The sequence below is a fragment of the Ursus maritimus genome, unplaced genomic scaffold (assembly GCF_017311325.1).
Source record: "Ursus maritimus isolate PB19 unplaced genomic scaffold, ASM1731132v1 scaffold_4, whole genome shotgun sequence".
NCBI classification, from domain to species: Eukaryota; Metazoa; Chordata; class Mammalia; order Carnivora; family Ursidae; genus Ursus; species Ursus maritimus.
This window is the reverse complement of record NW_024426552.1, coordinates 63,994,708-64,010,689: the sequence shown is the minus strand read 5'-3', so window position 1 is coordinate 64,010,689 and position 15,982 is coordinate 63,994,708. Positions and strand designations below refer to the sequence as shown.

At 40.9% G+C, this 15,982-nt stretch overlaps 1 protein-coding gene across 1 annotated transcript in view; it reads left to right on the top strand.

Moving 5' to 3' along the window:
* Positions 1-14,006, top strand: part of POLQ (DNA polymerase theta) — a 120,164-nt gene extending 106,158 nt beyond the window's left edge. Inside the window, exons 28-30 of the mRNA XM_040621309.1 lie at positions 7,542-7,695; positions 12,338-12,453; positions 12,883-14,006. Coding sequence (XP_040477243.1) covers positions 7,542-7,695; positions 12,338-12,453; positions 12,883-12,996 — 384 coding nt within the window. The 3' untranslated portion in view covers positions 12,997-14,006. The remainder of the gene's footprint in view (positions 1-7,541; positions 7,696-12,337; positions 12,454-12,882) is intronic.
* Positions 14,007-15,982: the final 1,976 nt, after the last annotated feature.

The following is a 15,982-nucleotide window of genomic DNA, read 5'->3' as shown; positions in this document are numbered from 1 at the left end:
AGTCTCCGTGTGCCCTGCGAGAGGGGATCGGGATGGGCACACTGTGAGCTGGTATTTCCAGGCTTTTGTTCTCTGGCGGCTTTCCCTGGCGGTTTGCTGTGCCCTTCTGAGAGTCAGAGCAGCAGTGGCCGAATCTCAGCCTCTGTCTCAGAACAGAGGGATTGCGGACCGTTCTCCACTGATGTTCTGGCCACTTTAACTCTGTTTCTGCTGGTGCTGCTCAACACTGCAGCGTCCCGGGATGTGCGCCCCACACCCGGCGTCCCAGCCCTCACTTCCAGGGCTGGTGCGTCTCTGTCCTTTGTGTCTAACACCGCCAGCCGCCAGTCGACCCTGCATGCTCCCGGAGCTCCCCGTGTCAGTCTGGATCCAGTGAGCACACCGGAACTCCGTTTCAGTCTGGTGGCGCACGCTCCCCGGCTCACGGTCTCAGTCTGCTGTCTCATGGGTGCTGGTCCACGAGTCCGCCCGCTCCCCCGTGCAGGTGGCCACCGCTTCCCGGCACCCAAACGCGGCGGCTCCCTCCCCCTTCTGTTTATCTTCCAATATCTGTGCGGGGATTCACGGCTCCCCCACTTCGTACCTCAATGCTCAGTGCTAGAGATGTTCATTTGTAGAGATCCAGATGCGTCTTCCTGCGTCTCAGGCTGGTTCCGTGGTTGTTTAGGCTGGTCTGGTACCTATCCAGCTCGACTCGGAGGACCGGCTGAAAACGGTGTCTCCTACTCCTCCGCCATCTTAACTCCTCCCAGAGCCTTCAGTTTTGACTGCATTTGGCTCATAGAATTTTTAATTTCTGCCTGATTCGTTCTCATTTCTGCCCATAGAGATTCTATATTCTCATTAACATTTTCGTTAATACTTTTTCAAGTCTACACATCATCTTGACCATTGTTACTCTGAAATTCCATTTCTGATAATTTGGTTATATCCATATCCATTAGTTCTATGGCAGAGGCCACAGACTCATTGTCTTGTCTTTGCTGGGGGGGATTTCTCCTTCTCGTCATTCTGATGAGAGGTTGTGGGGTTGTCCAGAGCCCAAATTATTGACCGGGACCCAGGCCGTGCGCCCTTGTTTTATAGGGATCTTAGGGATGTGGGCTTCTTGATTTTTCAGCCTGCCATCTGGGGGAGGGGCCTGCCACGCCGATACTCAGGCAACCCTGTTTTGGTAGAGTCTCCGTGTGCCCTGCGAGAGGGGATCGGGATGGGCACACTGTGAGCTGGTATTTCCAGGCTTTTGTTCTCTGGCGGCTTTCCCTGGCGGTTTGCTGTGCCCTTCTGAGAGTCAGAGCAGCAGTGGCCGAATCTCAGCCTCTGTCTCAGAACAGAGGGATTGCGGACCGTTCTCCACTGATGTTCTGGCCACTTTAACTCTGTTTCTGCTGGTGCTGCTCAACACTGCAGCGTCCCGGGATGTGCGCCCCACACCCGGCGTCCCAGCCCTCACTTCCAGGGCTGGTGCGTCTCTGTCCTTTGTGTCTAACACCGCCAGCCGCCAGTCGACCCTGCATGCTCCCGGAGCTCCCCGTGTCAGTCTGGATCCAGTGAGCACACCGGAACTCCGTTTCAGTCTGGTGGCGCACGCTCCCCGGCTCACGGTCTCAGTCTGCTGTCTCATGGGTGCTGGTCCACGAGTCCGCCCGCTCCCCCGTGCAGGTGGCCACCGCTTCCCGGCACCCAAATGCGGCGGCTCCCTCCCCCTTCCGTTTATCTTCCAATATCTGTGCGCGGTTTCACGGCTCCCCACTTCGTACCTCAATACTCAGCGCTGGAGATGTTCATTTGTAGAGATCCAGATGTATCTTCCTGCGTCTCGAGCTGATTCCGTGGATGTTCAGGCTGGTCTGGTACCTATCCAGCTCGACTCAGGGGACCGGCTGAAAAAGGGGTCCCCTACTCCTCCTCCATCTTAACTCTACTCCTTGTAAGATGTTTTGATACATGGTAAAGTAAGTCTTCTTACCTTGTTCTTTTGTTTTTCAAGAATATTTCTCTGTTCTTGGTTCTTTGCATTTCCGTATAAGTTATAGAAACAGCTTTGTGAATTTCTACACAAACACAAAATTCTGTTGGGAATTTTTTTGAGATTGCTTTGAGTTCCTAAATCAAGGTGGTTTTAATGGACATATTTATACCCTTGAGTTTTTAATCCATGAACATTATGTATCTGTCCATTTATTTAGGTCTGTAGTTCTTAAATTCTCTCAATGTATAATTTTGGGGAAGAGATCGTATATGTTTTTTATTAAAGTTATAGCTAGGTATTTGAAAAGCTTTGATGCTGTTGCAAATGGTATCTTTTTTTAACTCTTTTTCTTCTTTTTTTATATTTTCTAACCTTTTGCTGCTGGCCCATAGGAATATAATTGTTTTTATTTTTCTTTTGTCTAGAAGCCTTGTCAATATTACTTACTAATTCCAAAAATTTATCTGTAGGTACATTTAGATATTCTATCTTCACAATTATCATCTGCAAAGTAGTTTTATAACTATCTTTCCAAACTTTATTCCTTTTATTACTTTTGCTTGACTTACCAGCTAGGATGATGTTGAATGTAAGTAGTGATAGTGTCTTTGCCTCTTTTCTGATCTCAGAGGGAAATTTTAAACATTTATTGCTAAGTAGAACTTCCCTTTAGGTTTTTAATATCGCCTGTGTCCGATAAAGTAAGCTCACTTGTATATTTGCATGTAGGGTGTAGAGTCTCATTCGTACCTGCTAAATTCTGTTCTTGTGGTGCAGCACGGTCAGAGACAGTACATAAATGAGTGAGTGGGATTGTGTTCCAATAACACCTTACTTACAGAGGAAGCTAGGCCAGATTTGTCCTGAAGGCTGTAGTTTGCCCACTGGTGGTCTGTCTCTTCTTTGAATGTAATCTGCCTTTCTTCTCTAAGTTGCTTTCCATACAGTATTTTTCTTTCTGTCTTGTTTCTGGCAGATTTTCTGTGATATACCGAAGTATGTATATGTTTTTAATTTATGTGCCTCTGTGTAGATATGTGTGTTTAATTGATCCTTTAAGGGTGTTAAGACCTTTTCCAATCTGTGACTTGATATCTTTTGTTGATTTTGGAAAATTCTTAGTCATGTCTTCTTTAATTATTGCTTCATTGCATTCTCTCCTTTCTTTCTGGGACTCCTATTATGATATTTTTAAACCTTTTAAAAAATATCCTCATGTTTAATATCCTCTGGTATTTTCCATGTTTGTATTTCATTCTGCTTGATTCTGGATTTTTTTTTAAATTTTTACTTTTCTGTTTTTAAAGATTTTTTTTATTTATTTGAGAGAGAGAGCAAATAAGCCAGCATGAGGGACAGAGGGGAAGGGAGAGGGAGAAGCAAACTCCCTGCTAAGCAGGGAGCCCGACATGGGGCTTGATCCCAGGACCCTGAGATCATGACCTGAGCCAAAGGCAGATGCGTAACCTACTGAGGCACCCAGATGGCCCCTGGATATTTTCTTCTAACATATCTTTCAATTTACTGATTTTGTTCTTCAATTTGCTATTGAACCCAACTATTGAACTTTTACGTTCTAAATGATATAGAACTTTTCCAGAACTCCAGAAGGATTCTTTATATTCCTTCCATATCAATACTATACCCCTTGTACACACACACCAAACTACAGAGAAGGTACTGTTTAAGTGCTTTAATTTTTTTTTTTTCCTGGCACAGAGTGAAGCTTTTTTTTTTATTGGAGTATAATTAATATACAGTATTATATTAGTTTCAGGTATACAATATAATGATTCAAAAATTCTATACATTTCTCAGTGCTCATTAAGATAAGTGTACTCTTAATTCCCTTTATCTATTTCATTCCCCCACCCTCCATCCCCTCTGGCTGGTAACTACCAGTTCTTTTTTTTTTTTTTCCTTTGTTCATTTATTTCTTAAATTCTACATATGAATGAAATCATATGGTATTTGTCTTTCTCTGACTGACTTATTTCACTTTGCGTTATGCCTTCTAGGTCCATCCGTGTTGTTGCAAATGGCAAGATTTCATTTGTTTCTTATGGTCGAGTGATGTTCTATTGTATAATTATACCACATGTTCTTTATGCATTCTTCTATGGATGGACAGTTGGATTGCTTCTATATGTCGGCTATTATAAATAATGCTGCATAAACATAGGGGTGCATATATCTTTTTGAATCTGTTTTTGTTTTTATTGGGTAAATACCCAGTAGTGGAATTACTGGATCATATGGTAATTCTATTTTTTTTTTTTTTTTGAGGAATCTCCATACTGTTTTCCACAGTGACTGCACCAATTTGCAGTCCCACCAATAGGGCACGAGGGTTCCTTTTTCTCCACATCCTCAGCAACACTGGTTATTTCTTATCTTTTTGACAAACTACAATGTCCATTCATTAAAAACAAAAACAAAAAACTCCCAACAGTGTGGGTTTAGAGGGAACATACCTGAACATAATAAAGGCCATATGTGAAAAAACCCACAGCTAGCACCATATTCAGTGGTGAAAAACTGAGAGCTTTTCTTCTAAGATCAGGAACAAGACAAGGATGTCCAGTCTCACCACTTTTATTCAACATAGTACTGGAAGTCCTAGCCACAGCAATCAGACAAGAAAAAGAAATAAAAGGCATCCAAGTTGGTAAGAAAGAAGTAATACTTTCACCATTTGCAGATGACATGATACTATATATAGAAAACTGTAAAGACCCTATCAAAAAACTACTAGAACTGATAAATGAATTCAGTAAAGTGACAAGATACAAAACTAATATACAGAAATCTGTTGTGTTTCTATTCACTAATAATGAAGTAGCTAGCACAAAGAGGAATTAAGAAAATGATCCCATTTACAACTGTACCAAGAATAATAAAATACCTAAAAATAAACTAAACCGAGAAGGTGAAACACCTGTACTCTGAAAACTATAAAATGTTGATGAAAGAAATTGAAGGTGACACAAATGGAAAGAAAGATATTCCATGCTTATGGATTAGAAGAAGAAATATTGTTAAAATGTCCATACTGAGTAGTGTTACTCAAAGCAATCTACAGATTAATGCAATCCCTATCAAAATACCAACAGCATTTTTCACAGAACTAGAATAAATAATCCTAAAATTTGTTTGGAACCACAAAAGGCCCCGAATAGCTAAAACAATCTTGAAAAAAAGAAGAACCAAGATGGAGGTATCACAATCCCAGATTTCACGATATACTTCAAAGCTGTAGTAAGTTCTGTTATTTTTTACTTTTTAGCTCTCGAGTTTCCATTTTGCTCTTATTTTATGGGTATTTGGTTCTCTGCTGAAATATTCAATTTTGTCTTTTATTTTCTTGAGTATATTAAACTTTATTTTACAGTCTAATAAACTTGATAATAGTCTATATTCTAATAAGTCTCAAACTTGTATTCCTGTAGTCTGTTTCTATTGTCCTTTGTTTTTTTTAGTTTTCTACAAAAACAGTTATATTGTCTTAACTTCTTGCTGTCCTGGTAATTTTTTATTGAGTGTCAAATGTCATTTATGAAAGATTGTGGGTATAATTTGGAGCCTGTATGATAATGTTGCCTTTGTTCAGAAGATTTACATTTGCTTTTGGCAGGAGACTAGAATGACCAACATTCTAGGATGACTTTGATCCAATTTCAGGAATAGAAATGATTCAAAGCAAAGATGTTAAGACCAGACTATTTCTAATTTATCTTTTTTCCTAGGGTGTTAGTTTTGGGGTGGCAACTTGGTGATTTACCAGTACTACTTCTACTTCTTGCCCCCTATTTGTTCCCCAGATCCCTTAAGACCATCAAGCTTGGCTTAGAGGTTCTCTCAGCTGTTTCTTCTGAACTCTGTTGATGTCTCTGGGGAAATGTGGCCTCCAATGCCAGGGTCACCTCCATGGTTTTCTTTATCTTGTAGCTCTCTTGGTTCTATAATTTCCCATTTCTTTTTTAACCATCTGATTCAAAGAGGCATTTTCTATCCAGCTTTTCCCATTGTTATAGTGGGAGGGTTGGTCCTAATGGCCTAATCTCCCATTAGCATGTTTTTTATGTAAATGAAAAAGCTCTGGTCATGAAGGCACAGAGATTATGAGACATGAAGCCCATAGACTGCCAAGTTTTTTTATTTTGGAAGAGACTCAGGGAAGTATGAGAGTGAAGTATATATCTTAGTTTTATTTTTATGCTTGCTTATGTCACAGTAAAAACCACCCCAAAATTTCAATGGCTTATAATAAGAAGCTTTATTTTTAATTCATGTTTGAGTTTAGCTCTGGGTTGACTGTGGCTCTGCTCCATATTTTCCTCATTCTGGAACTCAGAATGAAAGAAAAGTCTCTGTCTGGGATGAGCCTTTTTTTGTGACAATGTTGGATAGCTCTTAAAATGCTGTAGATGGTGCTGTATGTCAATTTTATTCACATTTCAGTCACCAAAACAAGTCAAGATCAACCTTTTAGAGTGAACAACACTTGAAATCACATGGCAATGGGCAGGGCAGCAAGTAAGAGCAACAATAACACAGTCCACTACAAAGAGGCCTATGGTTTCAAGAAGGAGAGGAGTCAATAGAACTCTGAAATTCAGTCACTCTTTAAACAGTGAGAACTGAATGAGTTTAGAGTGGATTCATAAGCATCTGACAATACAATAAAAAGAAAAAGGGAAAGTCTGTCTCTTTAACAAGTATTTGCTATACCAGGAGTTGGTTGTAGCCCAGGTGACATGGAACTAGTCTCAAGTTACATAGATCCTTCCAGTGTGTACACCTTTCCTACTTTCTGAGACCTTTTGGGACAGTAGATATGGTATTCATGGATAGGTTATACCTTGAATATTAACACAGATGCCCATCCCTGCTGCCTTAGGATGGTCACTTATGGTTGCCTGCCAAAAAGTTCATGGCAATAGTTTTGGGGAAGTTCTAACTTAATATCTAGGAATCTAGGGTTTGCATTTTCATTAGCAGCTAATGATTAGCCCCAGAAGCCCATAAAAAAAGCTCTGATTCATACAAGAGGGCTCCAGATGCACTGGGGCCAAACTACTTGGGACCAAGAATCCACAGGTATGGAGGATGTGCTTGGAACACTCTACCTCACAACACAAAGAATGATATTCTACTTATATCTATTTAGGAGTAAGAGGAATTGTATTTTAAGGAATAGATTTTTAGAGTGAAGTTTAGAACAATGAGAACATTGATGATACATGTTTATGAAATAATTTTGAGCTACTAAATACATTTTAAGTGTAACGCAGTTTTTGATTCAAGAATGTTGAAGATTTCTAGACTGAAGCAATCTGACCTTCTTCTATTTAGACTGTTCTCATGTGGATGGTAGCCCAGAATCTAGAGCCCTGAATCATTCTACTTGTTATTCTAAGGAGGCAGCTTAATAGTTGATGTCCTGGGTCACATGTTGGTCCAGATTTCCGGTCTGATTACAGATGTGAGCACTGATCTGTGGACACTAAAAGCAGGTATGAAACTATGTAGGTGTATCTGATGGAGCCTTTGTTATTGTTTTTCATAGGCTGAGCGTCAGGCCATCAACACAACAGTCCAAGGTTCGGCGGCTGATATTGTCAAAGTAGCCACAGTTAACATTCAGAAGCAATTAGAGACCTTCCACTCAACCTTCAAATCCCATGGTCATCGAGAGGGTATGCTCCAAAGTGACAGAACAGGTTTGTTCATAAATGAGGACCCTGCTGTAATGTAGTGAGATTAATTGTATCAGAAAAGAAAAAAGAAAGCATTTTATATATTATTTTTCAGCAGTTTTCAAACGTTTTGGTCTCACTATATCTTTATACTCTCAGAATTACTAAGGGTCCCAAAGAATTTTTGTTTATGTGGGTTATATATACTAATATTTACCATATTAGAAACTTAAACAGGAATTCAAAAACATTTTTAACATTTGAAAGTAATAATAAACTCACAATATGTCAACATAAGTAACATATTTTCTTAAAACAACACATGTTTTTAGAATGAGAAAAAATTGGTGATGAGTGGTTTTAGTTTACGTTTCCGTAAGTCTCTTTAATGTCTGGCAACATATTCGGATTCTCTTATATATTTCTACATTCAGTTTGCTGCAATCTTACCTGTCCTGTAACCTCTGGAAAACCCTCTTATACAGTCTGTGGTGATAAATGGCCCAGTCTGTGGGGGACTGGTGGGCTTCCCAGGATATGGGACTTTCAGTGCTAAATCAGGATAGTTGGTTACTTTGCTGTGCACTTCGGAGAGAATGAGACCGAAAAAGGAAAATACCCTCTGAGTATTATTATTATGAAAATAATTTTGACTTTGAAGATACTTTGAAGGAATCTTAGGGATCCTCCGCTCCTTAGATAACACCTTAAGAACGTGTTGATTTTCCTATTCATCACCTCCCATGTTCTCAGAAGTCTGGGAATATACACTGAGTTGACTTCCTTATCACATACATTTCTTTGCCAGTATTGCCATCTTTTCTTGTTCTTAGTTTCCTAAGTTCTGTCCTTATTGCTTGGATAGATTATTTCTTGTTCTGACAAGTAGATCCCCTTTTCTGTTTGTCCCATGTCCATACTTTTGCTTTAAATACCATTTCAACGTGATTGAGATTGCCAAACCATGATTGCAGCCAGGTTTTAAATTTTCCTGGGAGGAAGTTAAGAAGGTTTGGGGCATAAATGGGAAGAATCAACTGCTGGAGATGAGTCAGAAAAAGTAAGATCAGCTGTTTAGGATGGAATTTGCTATTTCTAGAAGAGTCATACATATACACCATAGAGAATAATACAGCCAGTCACACAGATATAAAGATGTTCACTTACATATAAAAGTACATAGGTATAAAGACTTACTTGCCCATCAAATAAAGATTAATAATTTTATTGTCTTACCCCTCCCCCAAATATCTAAGGCTACTCATTCAACATTTTGTGTGTGGCAGTCAGTGTGCGCACACACACACACACCACACTCACACACCACACATATTCTCTCTCTCTCTTTATAGAGAGAATAAATGATCAGACTTATTTGGGGAATAGCACTGTACTATGTGCTTTAGAGAATTTGGAAATAAAAGTTTTCAACCTCTTTTAAGTTTAAAATCTAAGGAAGGGAAGGGAAGATATAATCCCTGACTGAAATATTTACATAACTCTTCACAGCAGAGTGATGCAGTGCCAGAATGAGGATATGGACAATAAAAGCCTTTGGAGTGGGTGGAAGGCAATGTGGGTACACCACTGAGGATCACTTCCTGGGTTCGTGCTGGGTTAAAGGTGGTGGTAAGTCAGCTAAGCCGGAGGAAGCAGCCCACACAGGGAACAGGAGGATCATAGCATCCGGGGTCAGAAGCCAAAGAACAATGGGAAATAAAGAGGATGAAGGTATGGTGACTGAAAAGCAGAAAACCATCCTGATAAACAATGATGTAAGCTAAGTGGGGCCTGGTGGGGCAGAGCAGATATCACTCAGCTGTCAGATAGATGCACAGCCTTTGTGGCCCTGGAATGGAAGCAGCTTGCCACAGCCTCTTCTGCCTTTGCTCTCTTACCCTGTAAGAGTCACCTGTGAGGAAACTTGGCCTCAGGTCGTGAGAGCTGAAGAACCCTCTCTAAGGGAAGCTCCAAATGCTGAAGAAGATTGTTTGTGCTACCTGGAAAGATAAGCAGGAAATTTGGGTGGCAGGCAGGAAGGACTGCTGTGAGATACGGGCAAATGAGTAAGGGCAATTACTCTAAAGGTATTCATGTTGAACCTTATCTTAGTGATCAGTGGGGCATAATCTGCACTGCTAGGCCCAGCTTGTTAGGAGATGGTAACTAAGTCTAATACGGTGGAGTTATAAGTTCTTTTGAGAATCTACTGAAAGATCATCTCCACAGAAAAATGTACAGATACGGACTCTAACATATAACTTCAGGGGATTCGTACAGTCTCTGAAGTCCTCGTTTGGACCCTGGCCTTAGAATTACTTGTCTGCAGAGGAGGGAGGCAAGATGGCAGGGGAGTAGGGGACCCTATTTCAACTGGTCCCCTGAATTTAGCTGGATATCTACCAAACCATTCTCAACACCCACAAAATCAGCCTGAGATGTAAGAATATATGTCTGGATCTCTACAAACAGAAAATCTCCAGCATTCTCGAGGTATGAAGGGCAGAGCCGTGATTCTGCGGGCAGATATCAGAAGATAAACAGAAGGGGGAGGGAGCTGCCATAAGCTGGCGCCAGGAAGGTAATATAACACCAGAGCACAAAAGCATCCTGCTCTGGGGACTGGGCACAGACTCGCAGACCGGTAGTGGCAGGGCAAGGACTTCAGTCCAGCCCCCAGATAGGATCCAGGAGCTGCGGGTGCAAGCACGCAAACTGGGGGCAGCTCTCGGTTGTAGAAGCACAAAGGGCAAAGACATGCCCGGCCCTGTGATTGACCTCTGGGAGAGTTGCTGTGGGATGCGCCACTGGGGAGACTGCAGGTTTTAGCAGGGCAGACAGAAACAGACTGCGTGTCCTGGAGAGCTCAGTGCAGACTATGATTTCTCTGCTCTGTCACAGAGGTTTGGGTGCGGTCATTTCTGCTCTGACTCTCGGGAGACACAGAAGAGATGCGGAAAGCCACCAGAAAACAAAAGCTCAAAAAACCGGTTTTCACTGAGCCCCTCCCCCCGTCCAGGGGGGCAGGGCAACTCTGCCAAAGCAGGGTTGCCTGAGTAAGAGTGCAGCAGGCCCCTCCCCTAGAAGACAGGCTGGAAGAACAAGAGGACGACAACCCTAGGGTCCCTATAAAACAGGTGCATCTTGCTTGGATCCTGGTTAATACTTTGGATTCTGTACATTCCCTCAACCACCCCTGAGCACAATGACTAAGAGGAGAAACCCCCACAAAGAAAAGAATCAGAGACTGTTGGCCTGTGCCACAGACCTAATGAATATGGATATAAGCAAGATGTCAGAGATAGACTTCAGAGTAGTAATTATGAAGTTGATATCTAGGCTTGAGAAAAATATTAGTGATAATATAGAATCTCTGAGGGGAGGAATGAGATCTAATCAGGCCAAACTAAAAAATGCTATGAATGAGATGCAGTCTAAACTGGATATCCTGACAGCCAGGGTAAATGAGGCTGAAGAACAAATTAGTGAGATAGGAGATAAGATGACAGAAAAGAAGGATGCCAAGGAGGCCTGGGATAAACTCCTGAAAGCCCGAGATCAGACAGAGATTAATGATGTCATGAAACATTCTACTGTCAGAACTATTGTACAGAGGGAGGAACATCAGAATAATGTCAGACCTGTCCACAGAGACCTGGCAAGCCAGAAAGGGCTGGCAAGACATATTCAGGGTACTAAACGAGAAGAACATGCAGCCAAGGATACTTTAACCAGCAAGGCTGTCATTCAGAATGGATGGAGAGACAAGGAGCTTCCAGGACCAGCAGAAACTGAAAGGATATGTGACCACCATGCCAGCCCTGCAAGAAATATTAAGGAAGGTTCTATACAAGAAGACCCCAAGAGTAGTATAGACCAGAAATTTACAAAGACAATCTATAGAAACAGGGACTTCACAGGCAACAGGATGGCACTAAAATCATATCTTTCAGTGGTAACCCTCAATGTGAATGGCCTAAATGCTCCCATGAAATGGCACAGGATTGCAGGTTGGATAAAAAGACATGACCCATCCATATGCTGTGTCTAAGAGATTCATTTTGAATCTAAAGATACATCCAGACTGAAACTGAGGGAATGGAGAACCATTTTTCATGCCAATGGACCTCAAAAGAAAGCTGGGGTAGCAATTCTTATAGTAGAATTACTTGTCTGCAGCATGCGGTCCAATTGGGAAAGCACCACTTTTACCACAGTGACACTTCTGGCCATAAAAAGATATCAGGGAGTGTCCTTCTTATAAACACCGCCTAACAACAATACCAGCTCACTTTCCTGGGGCAGGGACCAGGTCCCATACTACTCTGATGCTATTACGCAGAGAAATTGGTAGTGAGGGCGCCATGGAAAGTAAAGATGTTGGTTGATTATAAGAAATAAGTTAGATGTCTTTTGGAGCAGAGTTCTTCAAACTCCATTTACTGACCTCTTTGTTACATTCCTCCTTTCTGGGAGGAAGTTGGTAGAGTTTTGAGTTTACCTTACAGGTGGGAAGTCAGCAAGTAGGTATTTTCCTAATAGTTGTAAATCTTATGTGTTTTAATCTCTTAATTAAACTTCTCGGAGTTTCTCAAAATCCCTACAAAACTATTCTTCTATGGCACGGTGACATGCTGATCAGTTTTCCTACTTTTTCACGGGGTAGGATTGTTACCAAAGAGAAAACTGCAAGGGATATTCCGCCCAATCAGAGGAGGCTTCTTCATCCTTCAACTCCATGATGAGCTCTTATATGAAGTGGCGGAAGAGGATGTTGTTCAGGTATTTTTGCAGTGTTTGTGTCCATTTCATAGAATGCTAAGATGCTGTAGGTCAAGTTAAGATGCATGAGGTTTCTGGAACCTTTCCCTAGTCCCTGGCTAAATAAAGATTGAGTCCGTAAGGGTAGAGAAAGAGCTGAGTTTCATACTCATTTTTAAAGAAACTTTTGATGTAGTTCTGTTTTTGTTTGGGAGAAGTTAGATGAGAGTCTTGCCCTGAGGGTTTAAAAACTGAGCATTCTCACTGGAACTGGCAGAGCTCCTGCTCCTCAGTGCAGACCCGTTAGGGATGCCTGGCTTTTTTCAGATTTTGAGTTTTAAGCACCATGATGTGAAGAGCTCCAGTCCGGCTTATCACCTCAGTGGGTGGGTTGGGAACCATTCTTTGATTGGGAAGAGAGTTTGTTAACTTTTTTTTTTTTCTTTGTAGGTAGCTCAGATTGTTAAGAATGAAATGGAAAGTGCCATGGAACTTTCTGTGAAGCTGAAAGTGAAGGTGAAAATAGGTGCGAGCTGGGGAGAGCTGAAGGACTTCGATGTGTAATTGTATGGCTAAGTCCTCATGGGGAAGCCTGGTGTAGGTACACCCGCATTGAAGAGATTACCCTTTCACATATTTCAGGAAGACCAACTCTCCAGTCTTGATGGATGTGGAATAGTAATGTTAGTGAGAGTTTCAAAATACATCACTAATCTCTCTCAGTTTGATCTCTTGGGCTTTCAGAAATTTATCCCAGGCCCCCTCGGCATCGTTCTTTTCTATCATCTTATCTTCTACCTCACTAATTTGTTCTTCAGCCTCATTTATCCTGCCCCGACTTTATTCTCTGTAGCATAAAGAAACTTTTTTTGAGGCAAAATACCAAGTTTAATGATTATATTCACTCTCCAAGAGTGTATATGAAATCGCCTTTTACAGCTCTTTGTGGCTCTAAACAGGTTCAGAACACATGATTGAAATATGCACTTAGCACTTTGGGTCTCATCTGTCTGAAGCATGAAGACAGTGTAACTGCTGTCTCAGGGCATTTCCAGGCCTGTGCAGGAGTCAGACACTTGTGATGCAGACCCCAGCAGGAGCCATACACAGAGATTTGGTTTCATATACTACCACCGTTAGGCATTGTGTGTGATCTTTTTTCTCCAATATCAATTTAAGACTACTGGAGTAGTCTTTGTAAGCAGCATTGGAGGAGAATTTATTAAAATTCTGAATTCTGTAAAGTGGTAGACTTGGTATGGATGTTGTCTAGGAATGGATTTTCATGAAATGGTGTTTCTTCTCCTTTTCCCTCCTCAATTCATACAATGAATGTATTTGCGATACTTAGGTATTATAAAATAAGCTACACCTCTTCAAGAGGGATCCTGTTCTGTAAGGTCAGATGTTTATACTGCAGGTTAATATAATAATGCCGGAGAAGGAAGACACCCCCATATCCATCTCTTAGTGCCCCTATCTGTGTTTGTGGCATGGTGAGAATACCCATGCTGAAGAGATAATATTTTATAATTCCAATTAAAGGTGTATTACTGACTTTTTTGCTGTTGAAATAAAATGAATTTATGGGAAACTTTATGTCAGCAGTTCAGTTTTTAAATCGTGTTTCAACTAAGTATCAGAAATCTGTGTTCCTAGTTATTTATTTATGTATTTATTTAATTTATTCTAGGGTTTGCATTCTTGTGTTTGTTCAACAATGTTTGTGCACATAGGAAATGCTTCTTATATTCTTAATCAGTTATCAGAAGAGTTCTTTTATGTTTATTAACCAGAAATTTTTAAAAAGATAGTCGCTTTATAAACCAAGTGATATAGTATTAGTAGTTGCATATTAGTGCACAAAATAGACATGTTTTGGGGGGGAGGTGAGAGGGAGCGGGCAGAAGATGGCACAGATAAGAGGGAAGTTATATCATTATTTCTTGAGTTTTTTCCATTTTCACCTGTACCATGTGTCTCAGAAAAGCTGTAGTGCTGTCAGTATTCAGGTGGCCTTGAGATCCAGCACAAGAGAAGGCTCATTTGGTTTTCTGTGAGTTTTCTCTAAATATGAGTGTGGATATTAGGTCATTTCCACCTGATTTCTGCAGCAGCGGCGCTGGATGTGTAGTCCCATGCATCTTATCCTTTTGAGTTATCAGCAGGACTTAAAATAGGCAGCCCTTGCTATGCGTAGTTCAGTTATGCACAAATTCCAGTTACCATGGTTTATTTAAATAACACTAGTGCCCCTAATCACACTATTGAAATTTCAGTTCCCATGGTATATTAACTGAGTAATTGCATCCAGTTCAGACTTCACTGGTAGCTCTTCAGTCCACAAATCATTATGTAAATAAGAGAAGAGCACTGTGGTAAGCAGAATAATGCCCCCCGTCCCCATCCCAATCCCCCAAACCTGTGACCATATTATATTACATGTCAAAAGGGACATTGTCGAGGTGATTAAGGTAGAGATCTTGAGTTGGGGAAATTATCTAGGCGGTTCCAATATAAACACAATGGTCCTTATAAGGGGAAAGCAGATGGTCAGAGTCAGAGGAAGATGGGGAAGAAGGAAACAGATTGAGATTCGAAGATGATGTGCTGCTGACTTTAAAGATGGAGGAAGGAGCCATCAGCCAAGGAATGCAGGCAGTCTCTGGAAGCTGGAAAAGGCAATGGAATAGAAGTGGATTCTCCCCTACAACCTCCAGAAGGGACGCAGCCCTGCCAACACCTTGTCTACAGCCCAATAAGACTATATCGGACTTCTGACCTCCAGAACAGTAAGATAATAATCAGTGTTGTTTGTTTTTCAGTTTTATTGAGATATAATTGACACACAGCATGGTATAAGTTTAAGGTGTACAGAATAATGACTTGGCTTATATATATTGTGAAATGATTATCGAAATAAGTTAACATCCGTCCCCTCATTTAGATACCAAAAAAATTAAGAGCTTTTTCCCTTGTGACGAGAACTTTTAGAATTTACACTCTTGGCAACTTCAAATATACAGTCCAGTAGTGTTAGCTGTAGTCCTCCTGTTGTACATCACAACCCCAGTGTTTATTTCTCTTATAACTGGGGTCTGTACCTTTTGACCATCTTTCTCTATTTCTCCCCTTCCCCTACCCTCTGCCTCTGGTAACCACATATCTGATCTTTTTCTATGAGTTTGTTTGCTTTTTAAAGATTCCACATGTAAGTGAGATCATACAATATTTGTCATTCTCTGTCTGACCTATTTCACTTAGCATATTGCCCTCAAGGTCCATTCGTATTGTCTCAAATGGCAGAATTTCCTCTTTTTTATGGCTAAATAATATTCCATTGAATATGTGGTCCACAATTTCTTCATGCATTCATCCACCAACGGCCACTTAAGTTGTTTACATGTCTTGGCTATTGTAAATGATGTTAACAGGGGAGCACAGATACCTCTTTGAAAAGTGTTCCCATTCCCTTCAGGTAAATACCCAGAAGTGGAATTACTAGATCATATGGTAGTCTTATTCTTAATTTTTTGAGAAATCTTTGTAC